This window comes from Gambusia affinis, linkage group LG01 (genome assembly GCF_019740435.1).
Source record: "Gambusia affinis linkage group LG01, SWU_Gaff_1.0, whole genome shotgun sequence".
Taxonomy (NCBI): Eukaryota; Metazoa; Chordata; class Actinopteri; order Cyprinodontiformes; family Poeciliidae; genus Gambusia; species Gambusia affinis.
In genome coordinates, this window is record NC_057868.1 from 30,558,011 (window position 1) to 30,574,328 (window position 16,318).

Genomic DNA, 16,318 nt, shown 5'->3' on the forward strand with positions numbered 1-16,318 from the left:
TGCCTTTAAGCTGGAAAGAAGGTTGCACATTACATTTAGTAATAAGCAAAATGTGTCATTCTTTGTGATTTAACACATTCTGTTACCTGGCAGGTGTTTGAGAAAAAGAACCAGAAGTCAGCACAGACCATCCAGCAGCTGCAGAGGAAGCTTGAGCACTACCACCGGAAGCTAAGGGAAGTGGAGCACAATGGAATCCCTCGCCAACCCAAGGATGTTCTTCGGGACATGCAGCAGGGCCTCAAGGATGTTGGTGCCAAAGTCAGCGGCTTTAGCGAGGGCGTGGTGGACAGCGTGAAGGGAGGCCTATCCAGCTTCTCCCAAGCCACCCACTCTGCTGCAGGCGCAGTCGTCTCCAAGCCACGGGAGATTGCCTCGCTCATTCGCAACAAATTCGGTAGTGCTGACAACATCCCCAACCTCAAAGACTCGTTAGACGACCCCTCAGTGGAAGAAGGGGTAACAGGTGGTGGCGGAAGATTCCTGACCAATGCTGGACATCATCTCCAGTTGAGTCCCAAATACATAAGTGACGACGACTGCTCTAGTGCTACTTCGGGTTCTGCTGGGGCAAACAGCACCACTGGGGCTCCTGGGGGCCCTCCAAGCTCTAAGGGGAACACACTGGAGAGAAGCCAGGGCTCCAGCTTAGACATGCTGCTACAGGAGGTGCAGGACTTAAGGGACGGTCAGACGAGGCTCGAGGAGAGCCTGGACAGTTTGAAGAGCAACTATCAGAGAGACTACACAGTCGTTATGCAAGCTCTGCAGGAAGAACGCTTCAGGTAACTCAGAGAACATTCAAGAATGTCATAGTTTGTGTCACACATTCCGGAGAGGTTTGCATGATCGCAATCAATGGTTGGGAAGAAATTTGTTAGAATTACCATAACCGGCAGGTAACTGGGAAGCACCTACTGATGCATTTTTTTTAAATTCACATGCAGGTGATGTCATCTCTGCCGGTAACTGCATTTCTATCAAAAGTTTCTAATTATAGAGCAGTTGGTCTCTTATTACTTCTAAAGAAAGACACCTTTTATACTGACTGTTAAAAATAGGACCTTTTGTCAGACAAATTTGACAGATTATCCATCCATCCATTTTCTAACACCCTTGTCCCTAGTGGGGTTGGGAGGGGTGCTGGTGCCTATCTCCTTTTTTTTTTCCCTCCAGGGGGTCCTTTTTGTGGGCTCTAGTGTCCCTTATACAACAGTAGGCTGACAAGAAAGGGGGAAGGAGAGGGGGGAAGATATGCGGCAAATGTCGTCGGGTCCGAGAATCGAACCCACGACGGCCGCATCGAGGACTGAAGGCCTCCAAATGTGGGGCGCGCTAACCTCTACACTACCGGAGCACGCCCCAACTGGTGCCTATCTCCAACTAACATTCTGGGCAAGAGGCGGGGTACACGCTGGACAGGTCGCCAGTTTGTCACAGTTTTACAGATTATACTATAACATAATTTTTATTGTAGTTAGCAGTTTTCGTCCAATCTGTAATTCAAATAAGGGGACAAATGCATCCATGTTTCTATCAACTCTTTTCCCAGGCCTGCATTCAGACTCTGGGCTTAAAACACACATTCACATTCCTCCAGAATGTTCCAACATGAGGGCACAAACACTGAGGTCAGATAAAGAAATATTGGACATTTTTCTTCCTAAAATGTCCCGGCCCAGAGCAGTCAGATTTTTCCAATAAGGCTAAAGTCATTTCCACCATGAAGGACTGACCACCAGGTTTTTTTTTGGCCCATCTGCAGGGAAATACCCGTCCATTAACCACCAGAGATAATATTATTCTTCAGCAACTAATTCCATAGTTTTTATATCCAGTAAATGCCACCAACTTTGTATATCACAGTTGTTGCTTCTGACTAAAGCAATGAATGAAGAATCATGAATTTCATGGTAATAACCAGCCATTAATTTAACATTTTCAGGTCTAAGCTAACAAATAATCTTTGAAATAAAAGACTCAGTCCAGTGAATGTTGAATTATTAAAAGATTAAGTTTTCAACTTCTGGGCCTCTTCCAGCTATTAACAAAGGATGTATCTGAAATTTCTAAATAAAGCTAACGGATAATCATCAAAGAAAGAAACTTGAGCTTTTTAAGTTAGATAATTATTGGAATAAGTATGAAATTAGTAGATTTGGCATTTCAATAAATACTCTTCACAATAAAAATGTCTGCATTTCATAGTTCCAATTATTTCAAATGTAAAGTTATGCATTTAAATACAAGATCTAGCACAATGATCAAAAAATAATTATTTACTTTTCAAATTAAAGCCTACTGATACTCCTTACAATAAAAGCCTACATCTTCCATGGGTTTGATTATTGTGATGGGTTCCATTGCACTTCCAAACCTAAACCAGGCATTAAAACATGTTTATGTTGAATTTTCTAAACAATCTGAATCTGTTCGCTGAGCATTGATGAAGAGGGGAAAACATTAAGTTGTTTAGATTTTTAAAGGTTCTACTGTCCACCACCAAATGAACAAGTGATTAACAAGCCTCTTCAGCACTTGGTGGCATTTAAATCAGGTGTGCTGGAGCAGAGACACATCTGAAACATGAAAGACAACAAGTCCTTGGGACCAAGATGATGAAAACACAGTTGAAAAGTGCAGATGTAGGGTAGATATTGGTAATGGATTTAAAACAGGCATGAAGAAGGGGTTTTTCTTGGCCTTTCAAAATAAAGGTCAAAATATTGAAACAATTTTTTGCTTTGGCCTAAACAAAATATTTCAGAACATTTTTATTTGAATTTATATTATGCTGGGTTTAATGGCCCATCTAAATTTTGTAAGAATTTTCGCTCATTTTTATTGTTGTTCAGTCTAAAGCCCGACAGCATTTCAACTCACTGAAAACGAAGAAATAAAAGCAACAGAAACTAAAATGAACTGTCTTAACGTGGTTAAATGTTTTCTTTAAGGATTTTTAACATAAAGACATTTTAAACTGAAGCCTTTGTAGAATTTACCTCTGCCAAGCGTTTTTCAGGACAGGGTGAAACCACCACCAACTGGTGGGACATTTCCACCAGTTGAAATGTCCCACCAATTTGTTTAAAAAAAAAATAAAAGGAAATGTAGTTGTAGGGTGTTGAAGCTCCAGAGATTTTTGTATACCACTAGCTCTGAAAAGAAACAAATATGAATCATGGTTATTCTTGACTGACATCAGTCCATTTGTCTGAGCCCAACAGACAAATTGGGCTCAGACAAATGGACTGATCCCCCTCCTCCCACTGGGTTCATGCCATTGGCCAGTCTCATTCTGGTAACTCTCCCTGTGGTTGGCCAGTTGAATGAGGAGATGAGTAAGCACATCCTAATCTTATCAGGACAAGTCATCAGTTCAGTCAGGTGCCATGTGGTCAAATGCCCCTTGGCCTGTTTCTGCTAATGCTTGCATGTGTGTGGTTTGTTTTTTCTCCTTCTTCTAGGTTTAAGCTAATTATGGCTCAGGAGCTCACGTGTGTTTTCTTTACATGTGTCTTTAGGTGTGAGCGTTTGGAGGAACAGCTGAACGACCTGACGGAACTTCATCAGAACGAGATCCTCAACCTCAAACAGGAGCTGGCCAGCATGGAGGAGAAGATCGCCTATCAGTCCTACGAGAGAGCTAGAGACATCCAGGTGTGCCCATCAAACCTATGTCCACAACATCACTGACAATAAAAGAAAACACGTTTGTTTTTCAACGTAGCATGTAGATAAATTAAGATATTCTTAAGTTGCTGGGTAATAAAGTAAAATGATGATGGGTCTCACTTCTGATTGGAGCTGAAATATTTTTCAGTAAAAATAATTAATATTCATTAGATAAATTATTCTCTAACTGTGTGTCTGAAGATTCTGTTCCATAATCTTATCTCGCCCCACAAACCTATCAAGTGTTTTTAGAGGTCAAAAATGATAACTGATTACTCACAATATCCTGGCTTTTAGTAATTACTGTTTCCTTTTAGAATGTTTTATTTATTTGGAGCTACAACTGCCCTATGTTGTACATACTTCTCTGCAACATTTTGTACATGTGCGGCTTCCAGTTTTAAGCAGTGGTAAGGTGTTACAGGCTGGTCAGACACGCGTTAAACAGAGGTGGGCAACACACCCTGCAACAGTCAGTGGCTCTATCTCGCCTTCCAAACACTGTCAATACGAAGATCTGTCTAAAGAATCCTGTTGTTCCAAAACAAAGGTATTTCCTTGTCGTAGTCTCATGTTACTCTATGCTTCCCTGCTGGCGCTATGGGCTTGAGTTTTAGTGTTTTGGGTAAATGTCTTCCCATCACCCACAGCTGAAGCTGTTTCTGGCTGCTCTTCCTTACTCAACCAGCAGAGAGTGCTAGAAACCTGTGAATGATGCACTTCCATCCACATCAACACTTTGAACCCATATTTCAATGTAACATGGATTTTCGGTCAGTTGTTGAACTGTTAAGGCGCTATATTATTAAAAAAAATAATAATAATTGAAACCAAAATGGAGAGACAACAGCCAATCATGAAATTACAGAAGGATAATGGCGAATAAGATAAATATAAATTGTTATGAATTATAAAAATAAATAAAATAAATAATTTTTAAAAATTATAAATAAGGTTAAAAAAAGTCTTAAATAAAGAAAACTCCAACTAATCTGCAAAAACACTAGTAAAAATAAGAAGTAAAAAATTCAACAAGGTTAAAGTGGCAATAAGAGGGTTGTTCAAACCAGTTTAGCTGCAATGTCTACCAGTTAAAAAGACATTATATATCTTTAAAGAAATTCAATCAAATTTTATTTGATTAGACATTTTGGATGATTGATGTTTCTCTATACTTTATCTTGTGGAAGTGGATTCTTTTTGCTATAAAACGTTGCCACGTCAGTCTGAAAAGTGATGTGTCACATGATAATTTACTTAATTACACAGCTGCCTATCCACATTAAAGGTGCAGCTCATGGTTGTCATTGACCTATCAGGTGATTTTCATTGTGTCATAGTTTTTACAGTTTGTGTCTGAGCTCGGTAAATTGACACAATATTTATTGGCTTTTGCTTTTCTCATATTGTGGTTGTTAACCTACATAATTGACCTCATTAATAATTTTGTAGACAAAATAACAGCTTAAAAATTAACTCTCATCTGAATCGATATGAGTACTGATGTTACAAATCAGATGATGTCCTGTTTGTTGTCCAGGTGACACCAAACTGTGACAAAAATCTCTTCCTCTGACAACCCAGGTTTTGGAAACTCTGCTTGTTTAAAATGCAGATCTGAGTATTATTCATCCATCCATTTCCTTTACACCCTTGTCCCTCGTGGGGTTGGGAGGGATGCTGGTGCCTATCTCCAGCAAACGTTTCAGGCGAGAGGCGGGGTACACGCTTCATTTGGTATGATTTTAAACATAAAACACGGTAAATACTTGTGTGTAGTGTGGTTCATTTTAGTGAGAACACTGTGGACTCAGCGGGTTGTATGTTTACTTCAAGTTGCTGTTTTTATTTATAAAAATGGTTTCTTGGCTGACATTTTTCCCTTCTGGGTGCCATTTTCCACAGGAGGCTCTGGAAGCGTGTCAGACCAGGATCTCTAAAATGGAGCTCCAGCAGCAGCAACAGCAGGTCGTCCAGTTGGAGGGGCTGGAAAATGCCACAGCCCGGACCCTCCTGGGAAAACTTATCAATGTCCTGCTGGCCCTTATGGCCGTCCTTCTGGTTTTTGTCTCAACTGTGGCCAACTGCGTGGTCCCGCTGATGAGGACGCGCTCACGCTCCGTCTCCACCATCATCGTTGTTCTCCTGCTGGCCTTCCTGTGGCGAAACTGGGACGCTCTGTCGGGGTACACGCATCGTGCTCTGCAGCCCCCGGGATGACCAGATTGGCGCTTTGCTTTGGTGTCACCGGATGATTATACTGTCACTGCAGTCACGCAGGAGATTCAGAGAAAGTGATTACTTTGGGATGGCTGCTTGGCCGTGTACTCTGAGCACGTTTGGACAGAACTTGGAACCAAGATAGAGAGAAAGAATTGGAGAACAGCTGAGGACACTCAAACTGAGGAAGGAGAAGACTGTTTACAGTTCTAAAACGAAACAATATGGTGTTATCCCTCACAGGATGCAACACTTTACTGTTTTGTCTTTGGAGTTTAATTGATTATAATGTTATTTCTAATAATATTTAATTTCCATCGTTATTTTATTCAGTACCATGTAGCATTATGACCTTCTCCTTTTACACAGAGGAGAATTTAGTCAGGAAACTGGGCTGAGGCCTCAGCCTTAAGGTCCAATCTAATTTTAGAGACATGTGGGAATGTGGTTGATTGCTTTTAGGAGAAGAAGAGAACCTTTCTGTGCTTGGTAGATTTGAACCATGGCTATGAACTTTATTGGGAGTTGGTCCATTTTTGCTGTGATGAACTGGTTCAGAAGGACTGAATATGGCTTTTGTGTCATGATAACTTATGATGTTGTGTTAGCATTTCTGATAGCTAAAATCACCTGCTGTGATTTAGCTCCCTTTTTAAGTGAAAAAACTTGATTAATGAAGGTTATGAATGATATATGAAGACTTAAGAAGACATGCTGCTCGCCGTTTAAAAAGAAAACAACCTATAAACAGAGAACATCTGTTGATTCTCAAGCATCTGCCATATATGTGACACGGAAACAAAGCCGCTTGTTGTCATTAAGAAAATTACATGCAAACCAGTTTTGCTGCTAAAAGCAATGACGGAGCGCTGTTGTCCATCTAAAATCAATTTGCCAGGATAACTGCCTCCCACCTGCCATATTTGATATGATCAGTTTAGGGAAAAGAGACCGCTGGTGCTCATCCAGCTCTGTCTCGGCAGGATCAGCAATGATGCTGCCTAATATCGACAGTTGAAGTCATCTCCATGCAAATGCACGCACTGTCTGTCTTTAACACTGTACTAAAACATTCTCCTTGCGTATGAACTGTTTTTGTTTTTTGTTTTTTCTACCACTAACTCTGTATTTGTTAACACCCAGTGCCAAACTTGAGTTGAAACCGGGTTGACTGGCACAACTAAGACGATGCTCTGCACTTTTCACATATGGCATGAATGTACACTGCAGGGTTGTCAGGGACGCAGCTCGTAGTTCTCAAGTCAGAGGCTCTACATGATGTAGTAGAACCCCCCACACCGCCTCTTGGACTTTCAGTGGCAGATTTATTAGCTTGATCATCAAAACTGTACAGCCGCACTTTAGCACTGATTGTGACAGCACATGTCAGGCTGAAGTTTAACAAATCTTCTATAGAGACTTAAAAAGGTTTCACTCTCTAAAGGAAAAGTTGACTCAGGTCAGGATCACCCTCATCGTGGTTTGACGAGAAAACCAACAAAGAAGAACTCAGAAGGTTTTGTGTCAAAATCGTAATAAACTCAGATTCCCTCAAGATAAACAGATTTTAAAAAATGTATAATGTATTTATTCATCTGTTCTATTTTGGGATGAGGAGAAGAGCATTGAGTGAGCTGACCATTAACCTTGCATGACTTTTTCAGTAACACCTATAATGTAGGGTTGTGTGCTAAACCACTTCAGTGCCTTCTGATGTCCTTTTCTAAGTGTGGAATAAATAAAGTGCATTCCCAACTAAGCTTTTTTTCCCCAACCATTATTACAGTTTTTATCTGCAAGGCATAGAGTACAACCAGGTACAACGGGACACGTCAACATTTTTATTTTGAAACATTCTAAAATGCCAGGGGGGATTTAAATAATGTCCTGCCACATTTCTTCACTCATCCTTCCAAATCTAGATTTTATCACCACCAAATTCCAATATTGATATTGTGTTTTGGGAATGTAGAGCCATTCGTATTGTAAACATGGTGTGGGCAACGACATCGGGCCAGACAATGTTGTTTGAATGTTTAGACTTTAAAGGGGCTTTTTCTTCAGAAGTGGAAATCCTTCTGGAAAGAGCATTGATGGAGATTATTTAGGTAGAGGTTGGTAGAATACTCAGAAATTGTACTCAAGTGTAGCACTACTTCAGCATATTTTTACTCAAGATAAAGTAAGAAGTATTTCATAAAATGCTGCCTGAATACTGAGTTAATGATCAAATTACCAGATTTTATATTGATGTCATTAGACAGAAAAAGATATGTAAAATAATTGGCAAACTCTGGTATTTTAAAACGAACATAATACAAAAGTATAATTGCAAAGTTAAGAAGCCTACAAATATGGAGCCCCTAAGGGGTATTGAAGGAAAAAATAAACTTTCTGGTGAGCACCAGAATTTAGATTTTTATTTATTTATTTATTTTTCCTTCAATGTCCCTTCAGAGTCTCCCTACAAAACAAATACTTTTCAAAATCAATTTCAGACACACATCAGTGCTGGACAGGATAGTCACTCGAAGTCTATTGGAAATCTGTGTGCTGAACTAAGGATGAAGCCATCAAATTTGGAAAAGCTTGAAGCATTTATTGGATTTTACATGTGAAAAATGACTGCAGGTTAATCCAGCCAAACCTTGAGTCTTTCTGAATGGAGTTTACATAATTCTCCCTGTGTATATGGGGGTTCTCTCTGGGTACTCTGGCTTCCTACTGTAAGAGCAGATGACGTCTAAGCAATGATGATTCACATGGTTTTACCCTCTGCTGTCTGCCATACAGCAGACCCTCTTGAACATGTCACGTAACATTTGTTTCGTATCAACTACAATAGCATGACGAGCCATATCTGGTAATTGTTTTCAGAATTTTGTGCTTTTACAGATTTTATATTCCAGCCACTAGATGGTGGTCTTTCATCAGGCATTTCACTAACATATCAGACGCTCATGAACGCGTATATATAGTGTGCTTCAAGAGCGATGGGGTCCAAACATAAACAGCTGTTGCTCCTTATCAAGAAGGAAACAGGTTAGGTGCTAAATGGGTCACCACTGGGAGTGTTCTAATGATAAATGCGCGAACTCCTCCTTGTTTTACTGCCGTTGCATTTTAACGGCCGGCTGAGGGTATTTGATGCTGACCCGTCTGACCCAACCTTGGCTGCATTCCTCCTAAAATACCCACCACGGTTCACCTGCATCTTACTCATTGTGTCGTGCAGCTTAAAGGTAATGATGTTGCACTTTATCACTTTCCTCCCCTTCCACGCAGCCAGATTTGATGCGCATGGCTGTGCGCCAAGGAAAACACGCGTGGTGCACTTATCTGTCCAGCTGAAAGCTGCAAGTAGTGACCCGGGGGAGGGAGGAGAGAGGAGAGAGCGAGTTTTGTCCCCAAAGGAGTCCACGTTAAATTGGCACAGGGCGATTCCACACGATTTAGCATCAACTTTAATTATTGCGTGTATTCAGAGATAACACTTCTCTGGCTCGCCTGCGAGCTGATTTATGCAGCGTCTGACTCGCTGGTTCCACAACCAAGTATTCTATTTAGAGATGTGAGCATATGCACACTCTATCCTGATTTCAAAAATGCAAACCATATTCACATTTTTAAATATATTTTTGGAGTGGGGGTCGCATGTGTTTGGGCTTGAATATTTATGACTTGAAAGAAATCCGCAGTAGATGTCAGAGCCCGGAAAGGTGCGCTTTACGCGTCCATCTGGTTGCACTTTCACGGTTCTTACCGCGCCTTCTGTGCCCAAAATGGAACCCTTCGGATCTGCAGAACTAATCTGAGAGTCGGGCGTTTTGGAGAGCACAGAAGGTGGGACGGTGACCCGTCATTAACCTCAAGATGAGCGGAACCATAATACCAGGATGGCGGTGGTGGAGGCTTGTCTTGATGGCAACCTGTATTCAAAAGGATCTCATGAGTTTGCACGCTTGTGTGAAAAAAATACCAGGTTTTTAAAAAATCACAATAAATGACTGAACTGTTGCTTTGTTCTATGGAGATTTTGACCAGCATTCAATCTTTTTGGATACCGGCCAAACATCCTCTATTGAAAATGTCACTAAGCTGAAAAACAGTCCAGCTGTTCTAATAGAATATTCCTAAAAAAAAATCGCATCTTTGGCTAAAATTAAGGTACAGAAAGGTAGCAGAGCCTCTAAAGTCTATCTGTGCATCTGTCAGGAGAAGGGCACCAACAAATTATTTTTAGATGTTTTCAGTGAGACAATTAACTAGAGGTTTTAAGAAAGTTACTCTTTTCTTAGTTCAGTCTCTGAAAGTTTACACAAACTTCATTGTGTGAACTTTTAAAGTACAGTCTTTGAATTAAGATAAGGGAGAAGTATTTTTTCTTTTAGTTCCTACACAAAAAGTATTTGGCACAAAAAACAGTGCATATCATCAAAAGAACAAAATAGCCATAGTGTAACATGGTGGCGGCAACAGCATGATGTGGGTTGATGGAACTAAACAGTTTGGGTCAAAATGAATAAAATAAGGAACAGTTTAAATATCAGATAGGTATAACCCTTGACATTCAGGTGTCTGCTAGAGAGCTAAAGATTAAAGTTGATTTTAGTTCTAAGCCTCACAGTGAACTTAAGAACATCCAAATAAATCAATAAACAGCTTAGATTGAGTAAATCAGAAATATATGGGGTTCCTTAAAGATTGTGGTTTTAAAATAGATATCACCACTATCTGAAAGTTCTGGAACACTTTTGCAAATCTGAGTGGGTAAATATTGCAAGTCAAGATGTGGGATGCAGAATGACTCCCACAAAAAGTCTGGATGCTGTTTGAAACAAATAAAATGCTTTCATATCCATGCCACCAAACTGCTGCATCTTTTTAATTGTTGTATTTATTTCCCTAGTGGATTTCTGTTTTCTGTTCAAAGCTGCACAGGATACATGACACATTAAAGGTGCACAAAGTTTTTAAAATGTTACTTTAATGTTACCATCTCATTCTGGTAATTCAGCAAAATATGGCATTTTACATCAGTGTGTGAACTTTAAAAGTGACTGTAAAAGTTGAAATAAGCGTATTTTTAACAGCTGTTGCATCTGAGTTGATGTTTTGATAATAAAATCGAAAATATGAGGGCAAAGATCAATCAGGCAGACAGAGTGCTCTCAAAGGACAATATATGTCATATCAGGGAGGCAGCACCATTCATCACGGTTAATGAGATGACACCCCTGCTTCAGTGAAAGAGCAAGTTTTATTATAGGCTATTAGGAATGTATTATTATTGCTTTCTTTATTAATCAATATTTCAGAGAAACGTGAGTCCAGCAAACTTTTGTTTTCAGAGAATGTCTATAAATTGCGCATCACAAAAAAATATATATACTTAAGTAGTTTTATTTAAACAAAAATGTGCAACTAGGTCTAATGTGTCTCTGGTGAGCTGCTCGGCGGGCAGAGGGGGACAGAGGCAGAGGAGGCAGCCTGAAAAAGGAAACACGACTCGTTTATCGCGTCATTCTGGGCTCGGCCGTTGAGCAGGAAACAGCCTTTCCTCTCGGATTGTCGCCGTCGGAACAAACATACATTTTTGTCTTTGCTCAATGCACCCCTCGGCACAGAACACGCGGAAGCCGGTCAGAAGGAAGAATGCCTCCTTCGATGGAGATAGCCGTCTTGCTCCTCGGCGTCCTGGCTTTGGAGACGCGCAGGAGCGCCAGCGCGCTGCACATCCAGCAGGCGTTCGCGTCTCCAAACCTCACCAATAACTTCGTGGTGGATCCGGTGTCCAGGAGAGTCTACCTGGCCACTGTCAACACGGTGTACCAGCTCAACGGGACCCTGACCGTGGAGGTGGAGAAGAGGACGGGGCCGGTGGAGGACAACCTGTTGTGCCATGCGCCACAGCTGCCCCAGGCTCCGTGCGAGCATCCCAAATCTCTCACTGACAACTACAACAAGCTCCTGCAGCTCGACCGGGAGCAGGGGGTCGTGGTGATGTGTGGATCTGTGTACCAAGGCTTCTGCGAGCTGAGGAGGATGGGAAATATTTCAGAGATAGCGGTGGAGTTCCCACCTCAAGGCGAAAAGACTGTCTTCCCCAGCATGCTCAACATCGCTGCGAATCACCCGAACGCGTCCACAGTGGGGCTCATCTTCAAGAGCCACGGGGGGAACCCCCGGCTTTTAGTCGGGGCCACATACACAGGAGCTGGGACTCAGTTCTTCCCAAAGAACCACAGTAAGGAGGACCTGCGCTTTGAGAACACGCCGGAGATCGCAATCCGCTCCCTGAACGTCAAGGATCTATCCAGGCTGTTCACCTATGACATCAACCCCTCTGAGGATAATGTGTTCAAAATCAAACAAGAGGTCAAAACCAAAAACAAACTCAACTTCGTTCACGCCTTCATCCAGAAAACTTACTCTTACATCGCCTTTAACAATGATGCCAAAATGGGCCACAAGGAGAGCCAGCCGAACAGCATCCTGGCTCGGATATGTCTGGACAGCGACATCCCCCGAAAGTCCACCGGGTCGGAGAGTAAGAAGCTCACCGAGTCCTACATTCAGATGCCCCTGCAGTGTGGAGCTAACGGGAACATTTACAACCGCCTGCTATCCGTGTACCCCGCGGAGGTCCACGGAGGGAGCGGTGGGGGCCCGGAGCCCTATCTGTTCGGAGTGTTCTCCAAGGCGGACAGAAAGTCTGCGCTGTGCGCTTTCAAGTTTGGAGACATCGAGGCGGAGATCCGACAGGGCCGGTTGAACTGCTCCAACTCCCCCAGCAGCGATGTTCAGGTGCTGGACAGCGTGATCCAAGGCTCCGGGGCCGTCTGCATCCAGAAGGGAAACATAGTGGTAAGGTTAATTTACCTTATCTCAAGTTAAAAGAACAAGTTAAAAACGTTACGCTGGATAAGCTAGGATTACAATTGCCATAAAAACAAATATAGGATAACAAACGCCATAAAAAAGCAAAACAAAACAGTTATTTTATTTTAGAATTTGTGAAAAATAATACATGTATAAATATAATCAGCTTGCAAAATTATTTACTCCCTTGAACTTTTTGGAACTTCATTTACTTGGATTTTAAGAAACACAATAACACAATTATGTGCTGTAAACCAGAGGCACCACATTGGTTGGAGTGGCTATGTAAGTTAGAAATCTGAAAAGTGTGGTGTACACTTATATTCTCCATTACTGAGATACCCATAAATAAAATTCCACCCAACCAGCTGGCTTCAGAAGTCAAATATTTCCATTTGATTATATTTTCTAATGCAACAGACAAATTGTTTTGTGCTACAGAAAACACAGGATCTCATCATGAACAAAACATGATTTAGATGAAATACTGTGATGTCAGCAGTATGATGTGGGGACAGGGAAGTCAGATAGAGTTACACACAGGGAAATCCCAGACGAAATCCTGTTAGGATCTGCAAATGACATAAGAGAAGGTTGGAGGTTGGCCTTCCAACAAAGCATAGTCCAGACTCAAATCTAATTAACGGTTGTTTTAATTAGATTTAATTAACATAATCTAACAGAGCTTGAGCTGTTTTTCCAAACATGTACTGGTAAAAACTGACATCTCTTTATGTGCTAAATAGAAGCTTGGAGTTGTAACTGTACAAAATATTGCTCTATAAAATACTAACCCAGAGAGATGACTACAGGTACACACCACACTTTTTACATTTTTAGTTGTAAAAATAAAAGTAAAATGTTCAGAATGGCAATGTGGCATTCTGCTCCATATTCAGTGATTGCAGTCCTGAATGCAGTTGTCCCCATTTCGATTCCTGGCCACAGACCATTTATTAGAGCTACAAGACCTTAACATAAAAAACATGCTCAGGTACATCTCAATATTTTAAAATATTATTATATAAACACTTTGTTTATTTCAGTAACTCAATCCACTACTAGTTTGTTTAAAGCCTGTTTTCTGTAAATTAAAAATATAACATTTATGACTAGGACAGAAATGTTAGCTTTAGGTAAAGTTTGGTTAAAACCTGCTCAAAGGTTGTAATTTCCAACAGATACTTGTAATCTCATAAAAGGATAAACGAGCCTCAACAGAACACTTATCCCAACTTTTTAAATTGTCTTTTTCCTTATGGATTTATAATTAGGCTCCACTTTGTGTATTTCCATCACAAAATCCCAAATGCACAAAAATTTGTGGTTCTAAGATCAAGAACTATGAATACCTTTGCAATTGACTTTATGCTTGGATATCTAATCCACACGTTTTGCTTTATTCCTATGTCGTAAACATAGAAACAGAATTTGTTTACTTATGAAACATAGGGCAATAAAGTTCCTCAGGGTGCAAACATGACAACTGTATCTCACACAGAAAGTTAACCTCCTGAGCCCTGAGGCTCCTGGCTCAGACAGAGGATCTCCTATGTAAGAAATAAAGGTCATTGGAGATGAAAAGATCTTCAGAGCCACTTGAAAGGTTGTGGGAATGTTCAGACGGCCCGCACATCTAACAACTCCGCTCTTCACGGTCTTATCAAATCTGAAGCACAGAAAGGGTTAACAGCTTACTATGTTTTTTCTGCTGCAGTTTGTACTTGTGAGTTTTTGCCATTAACTATAGCTCAGTCACAGATTTGGTTGCAGTGGTCGAGTACAAATAGCCGCTTTGTTGCTGTCCCGTGGTCAGACATTATCTTGTATTTCCTCTCACATACCAGGCTAAATATTTGCCCTAAAGGAAACGTCGATGCTGGAAACTATATTTACCCTCTGTTTGGATGCTGTCACACAATGGAGGCAAAGTGAATCGGGAATGTGATGAAATTCCAGATTTCTGTTGTTGTGGTTCATACTGCCAGATTTAAGGTCAAAGGATGTTGTGGCGTGACCAGGGAGCTGCCCTGCTCCACGGCACCACCTTATTGTCTGTGGACCCCGGGGCCGCTCCATCCATGACCCGTTTTCTGAATGGATCTAACATCCCACTTGGTGCTTAGGGCATTGCAATATAGACAACTTCTTGTTCAAAAGTAATTTAGTCCAGATTTGCTTTTCTACTTTTGATGTCATAAAAATACTTCTCACAATTTATGATAAGAGCGATGAGGCTGTGAGCAGAAGGGGCCCGTGGGAAACAACGCTACAAATATCCACTGTTCTTAATTCTTTCCCTCCTTTTCTTTTTACTTCTTTCCTTTCTTTTCCTTTTTTTGTTTCCTTTTTGGCTGAGCTTGTTCTAAAATATTCAGCAAATTCCCAGTAGATCCTGGTGCTCATCCAAGCGTGGCACTAATGTTTTATCACTGCTTACGGAGGATTTGACAAAAGCAAAGTCTTATGAGTGTTGAAGAGCATTGTAATCCCTTTTCAAGTATTCACTGACATGCCCACAAAGTAATTTAGAAGAACGAGCAGCACCAGAGTGATTGTCTTCTAATCTGTGTGAAAAACTGATGAGGATTGATCTCTTTTTCATTTCATCTTCCCTTCCAGTTACAGCCTGAGCAGCTGGACTGCGGCGCCGCCCACCTGCAGCACCCTCTGGCTCTACGGAGGCCCCTTAGGGCCATTCCTCTCTTTGAGTACCCAGCCCTCAGTTCGGTCTCTGTGGATAATGTGCTCAACCACACTGTGGTATTTCTGGGAACCAGTAACGGACGTCTTCATAAGGTGAGGCCCATTGTCGCAGCATTGTGGGTGAATGAAACTTTCGTTGAATGCATTTCTGAAGGTTAGACCCACTCCTGGTATTATCCTGAAGAACTTATTTTAGGTAGTGGTTAAGCTGAAAAATAGGACATTCAGCAAACAGATACATGTCAGTTCTAGTGGAACACACATTACTAGTAATTATATATGCATTTGAGGTGTAAAAAGTTATAAATCCTGCTGCATTATTTTTTATGCTTGTTAGCCAAGGACAAAAATATAATACCAAATAAGGCTGGATGATATCTGGAATATATAGAACTGGGATAGTATTGCTGAATATTGCAGTCATAATACTGATTGTTATTAACAATATTAAATTTTTTTTCCCCCTTCATGTTATCTCTTCTCTCAACCATGTTAATTTTTGCATCAAAGCTGGTAAAAAATATGATCGTTATGGACGTTGTGTGCCAGAAAAATTCCTCCAAAAGGCCGAATATATTATTGGCATACAGACTTTGAATGCTTGGTTCTTAAAGGGGAGACATTACGTATTTTCCATGCACATGGTGCCGTTTTATGACACAATCAAGTAACTAATTACTGCTGCTGCTGCTGCTAGTCAATAGCTGAATTGGGGAGTTGCCAGGTAGAGGAGCTCTCTGAGGTGGAAGCTCAGCTGGAGACTGCAGCGCCAAGATTTAGCTTTATGGAAATAGGCATTACTTTATGAGAGCAAGCGTTTAGGCATCCCAAATGT

The 16,318-nt window shown here is 41.0% G+C and overlaps 2 protein-coding genes across 18 annotated transcripts in view; both read left to right on the forward strand.

Moving 5' to 3' along the window:
- The window catches only part of tmcc1a (transmembrane and coiled-coil domain family 1a), a 44,670-nt gene extending 37,016 nt beyond the window's left edge, over nucleotides 1–7,654 (forward strand). For all 14 annotated transcript variants that reach the window (XM_044113095.1, XM_044113119.1, XM_044113111.1 and 11 more), the window contains 3 exons: nucleotides 94–785; nucleotides 3,525–3,660; nucleotides 5,581–7,654. In XM_044113095.1, the coding sequence (XP_043969030.1) occupies nucleotides 94–785; nucleotides 3,525–3,660; nucleotides 5,581–5,895 (1,143 nt within the window). In that variant the 3' untranslated portion in view covers nucleotides 5,896–7,654. The remainder of the gene's footprint in view (nucleotides 1–93; nucleotides 786–3,524; nucleotides 3,661–5,580) is intronic.
- Nucleotides 7,655–11,386: 3,732 nt separating this feature from the next.
- The window catches only part of plxnd1 (plexin D1), a 96,934-nt gene continuing 92,002 nt past the window's right edge, over nucleotides 11,387–16,318 (forward strand). For 2 of the 4 annotated variants that reach the window (XM_044113220.1, XM_044113249.1), the window contains exons 1-2: nucleotides 11,391–12,762; nucleotides 15,400–15,576. In XM_044113220.1, coding sequence (XP_043969155.1) covers nucleotides 11,551–12,762; nucleotides 15,400–15,576 — 1,389 coding nt within the window. In that variant the 5' untranslated portion in view covers nucleotides 11,391–11,550. Of the gene's footprint in view, nucleotides 12,763–15,399; nucleotides 15,577–16,318 lie in introns of all 4 variants that reach the window. The other 2 variants (XM_044113229.1, XM_044113240.1) reach the window with 2 other exon arrangements.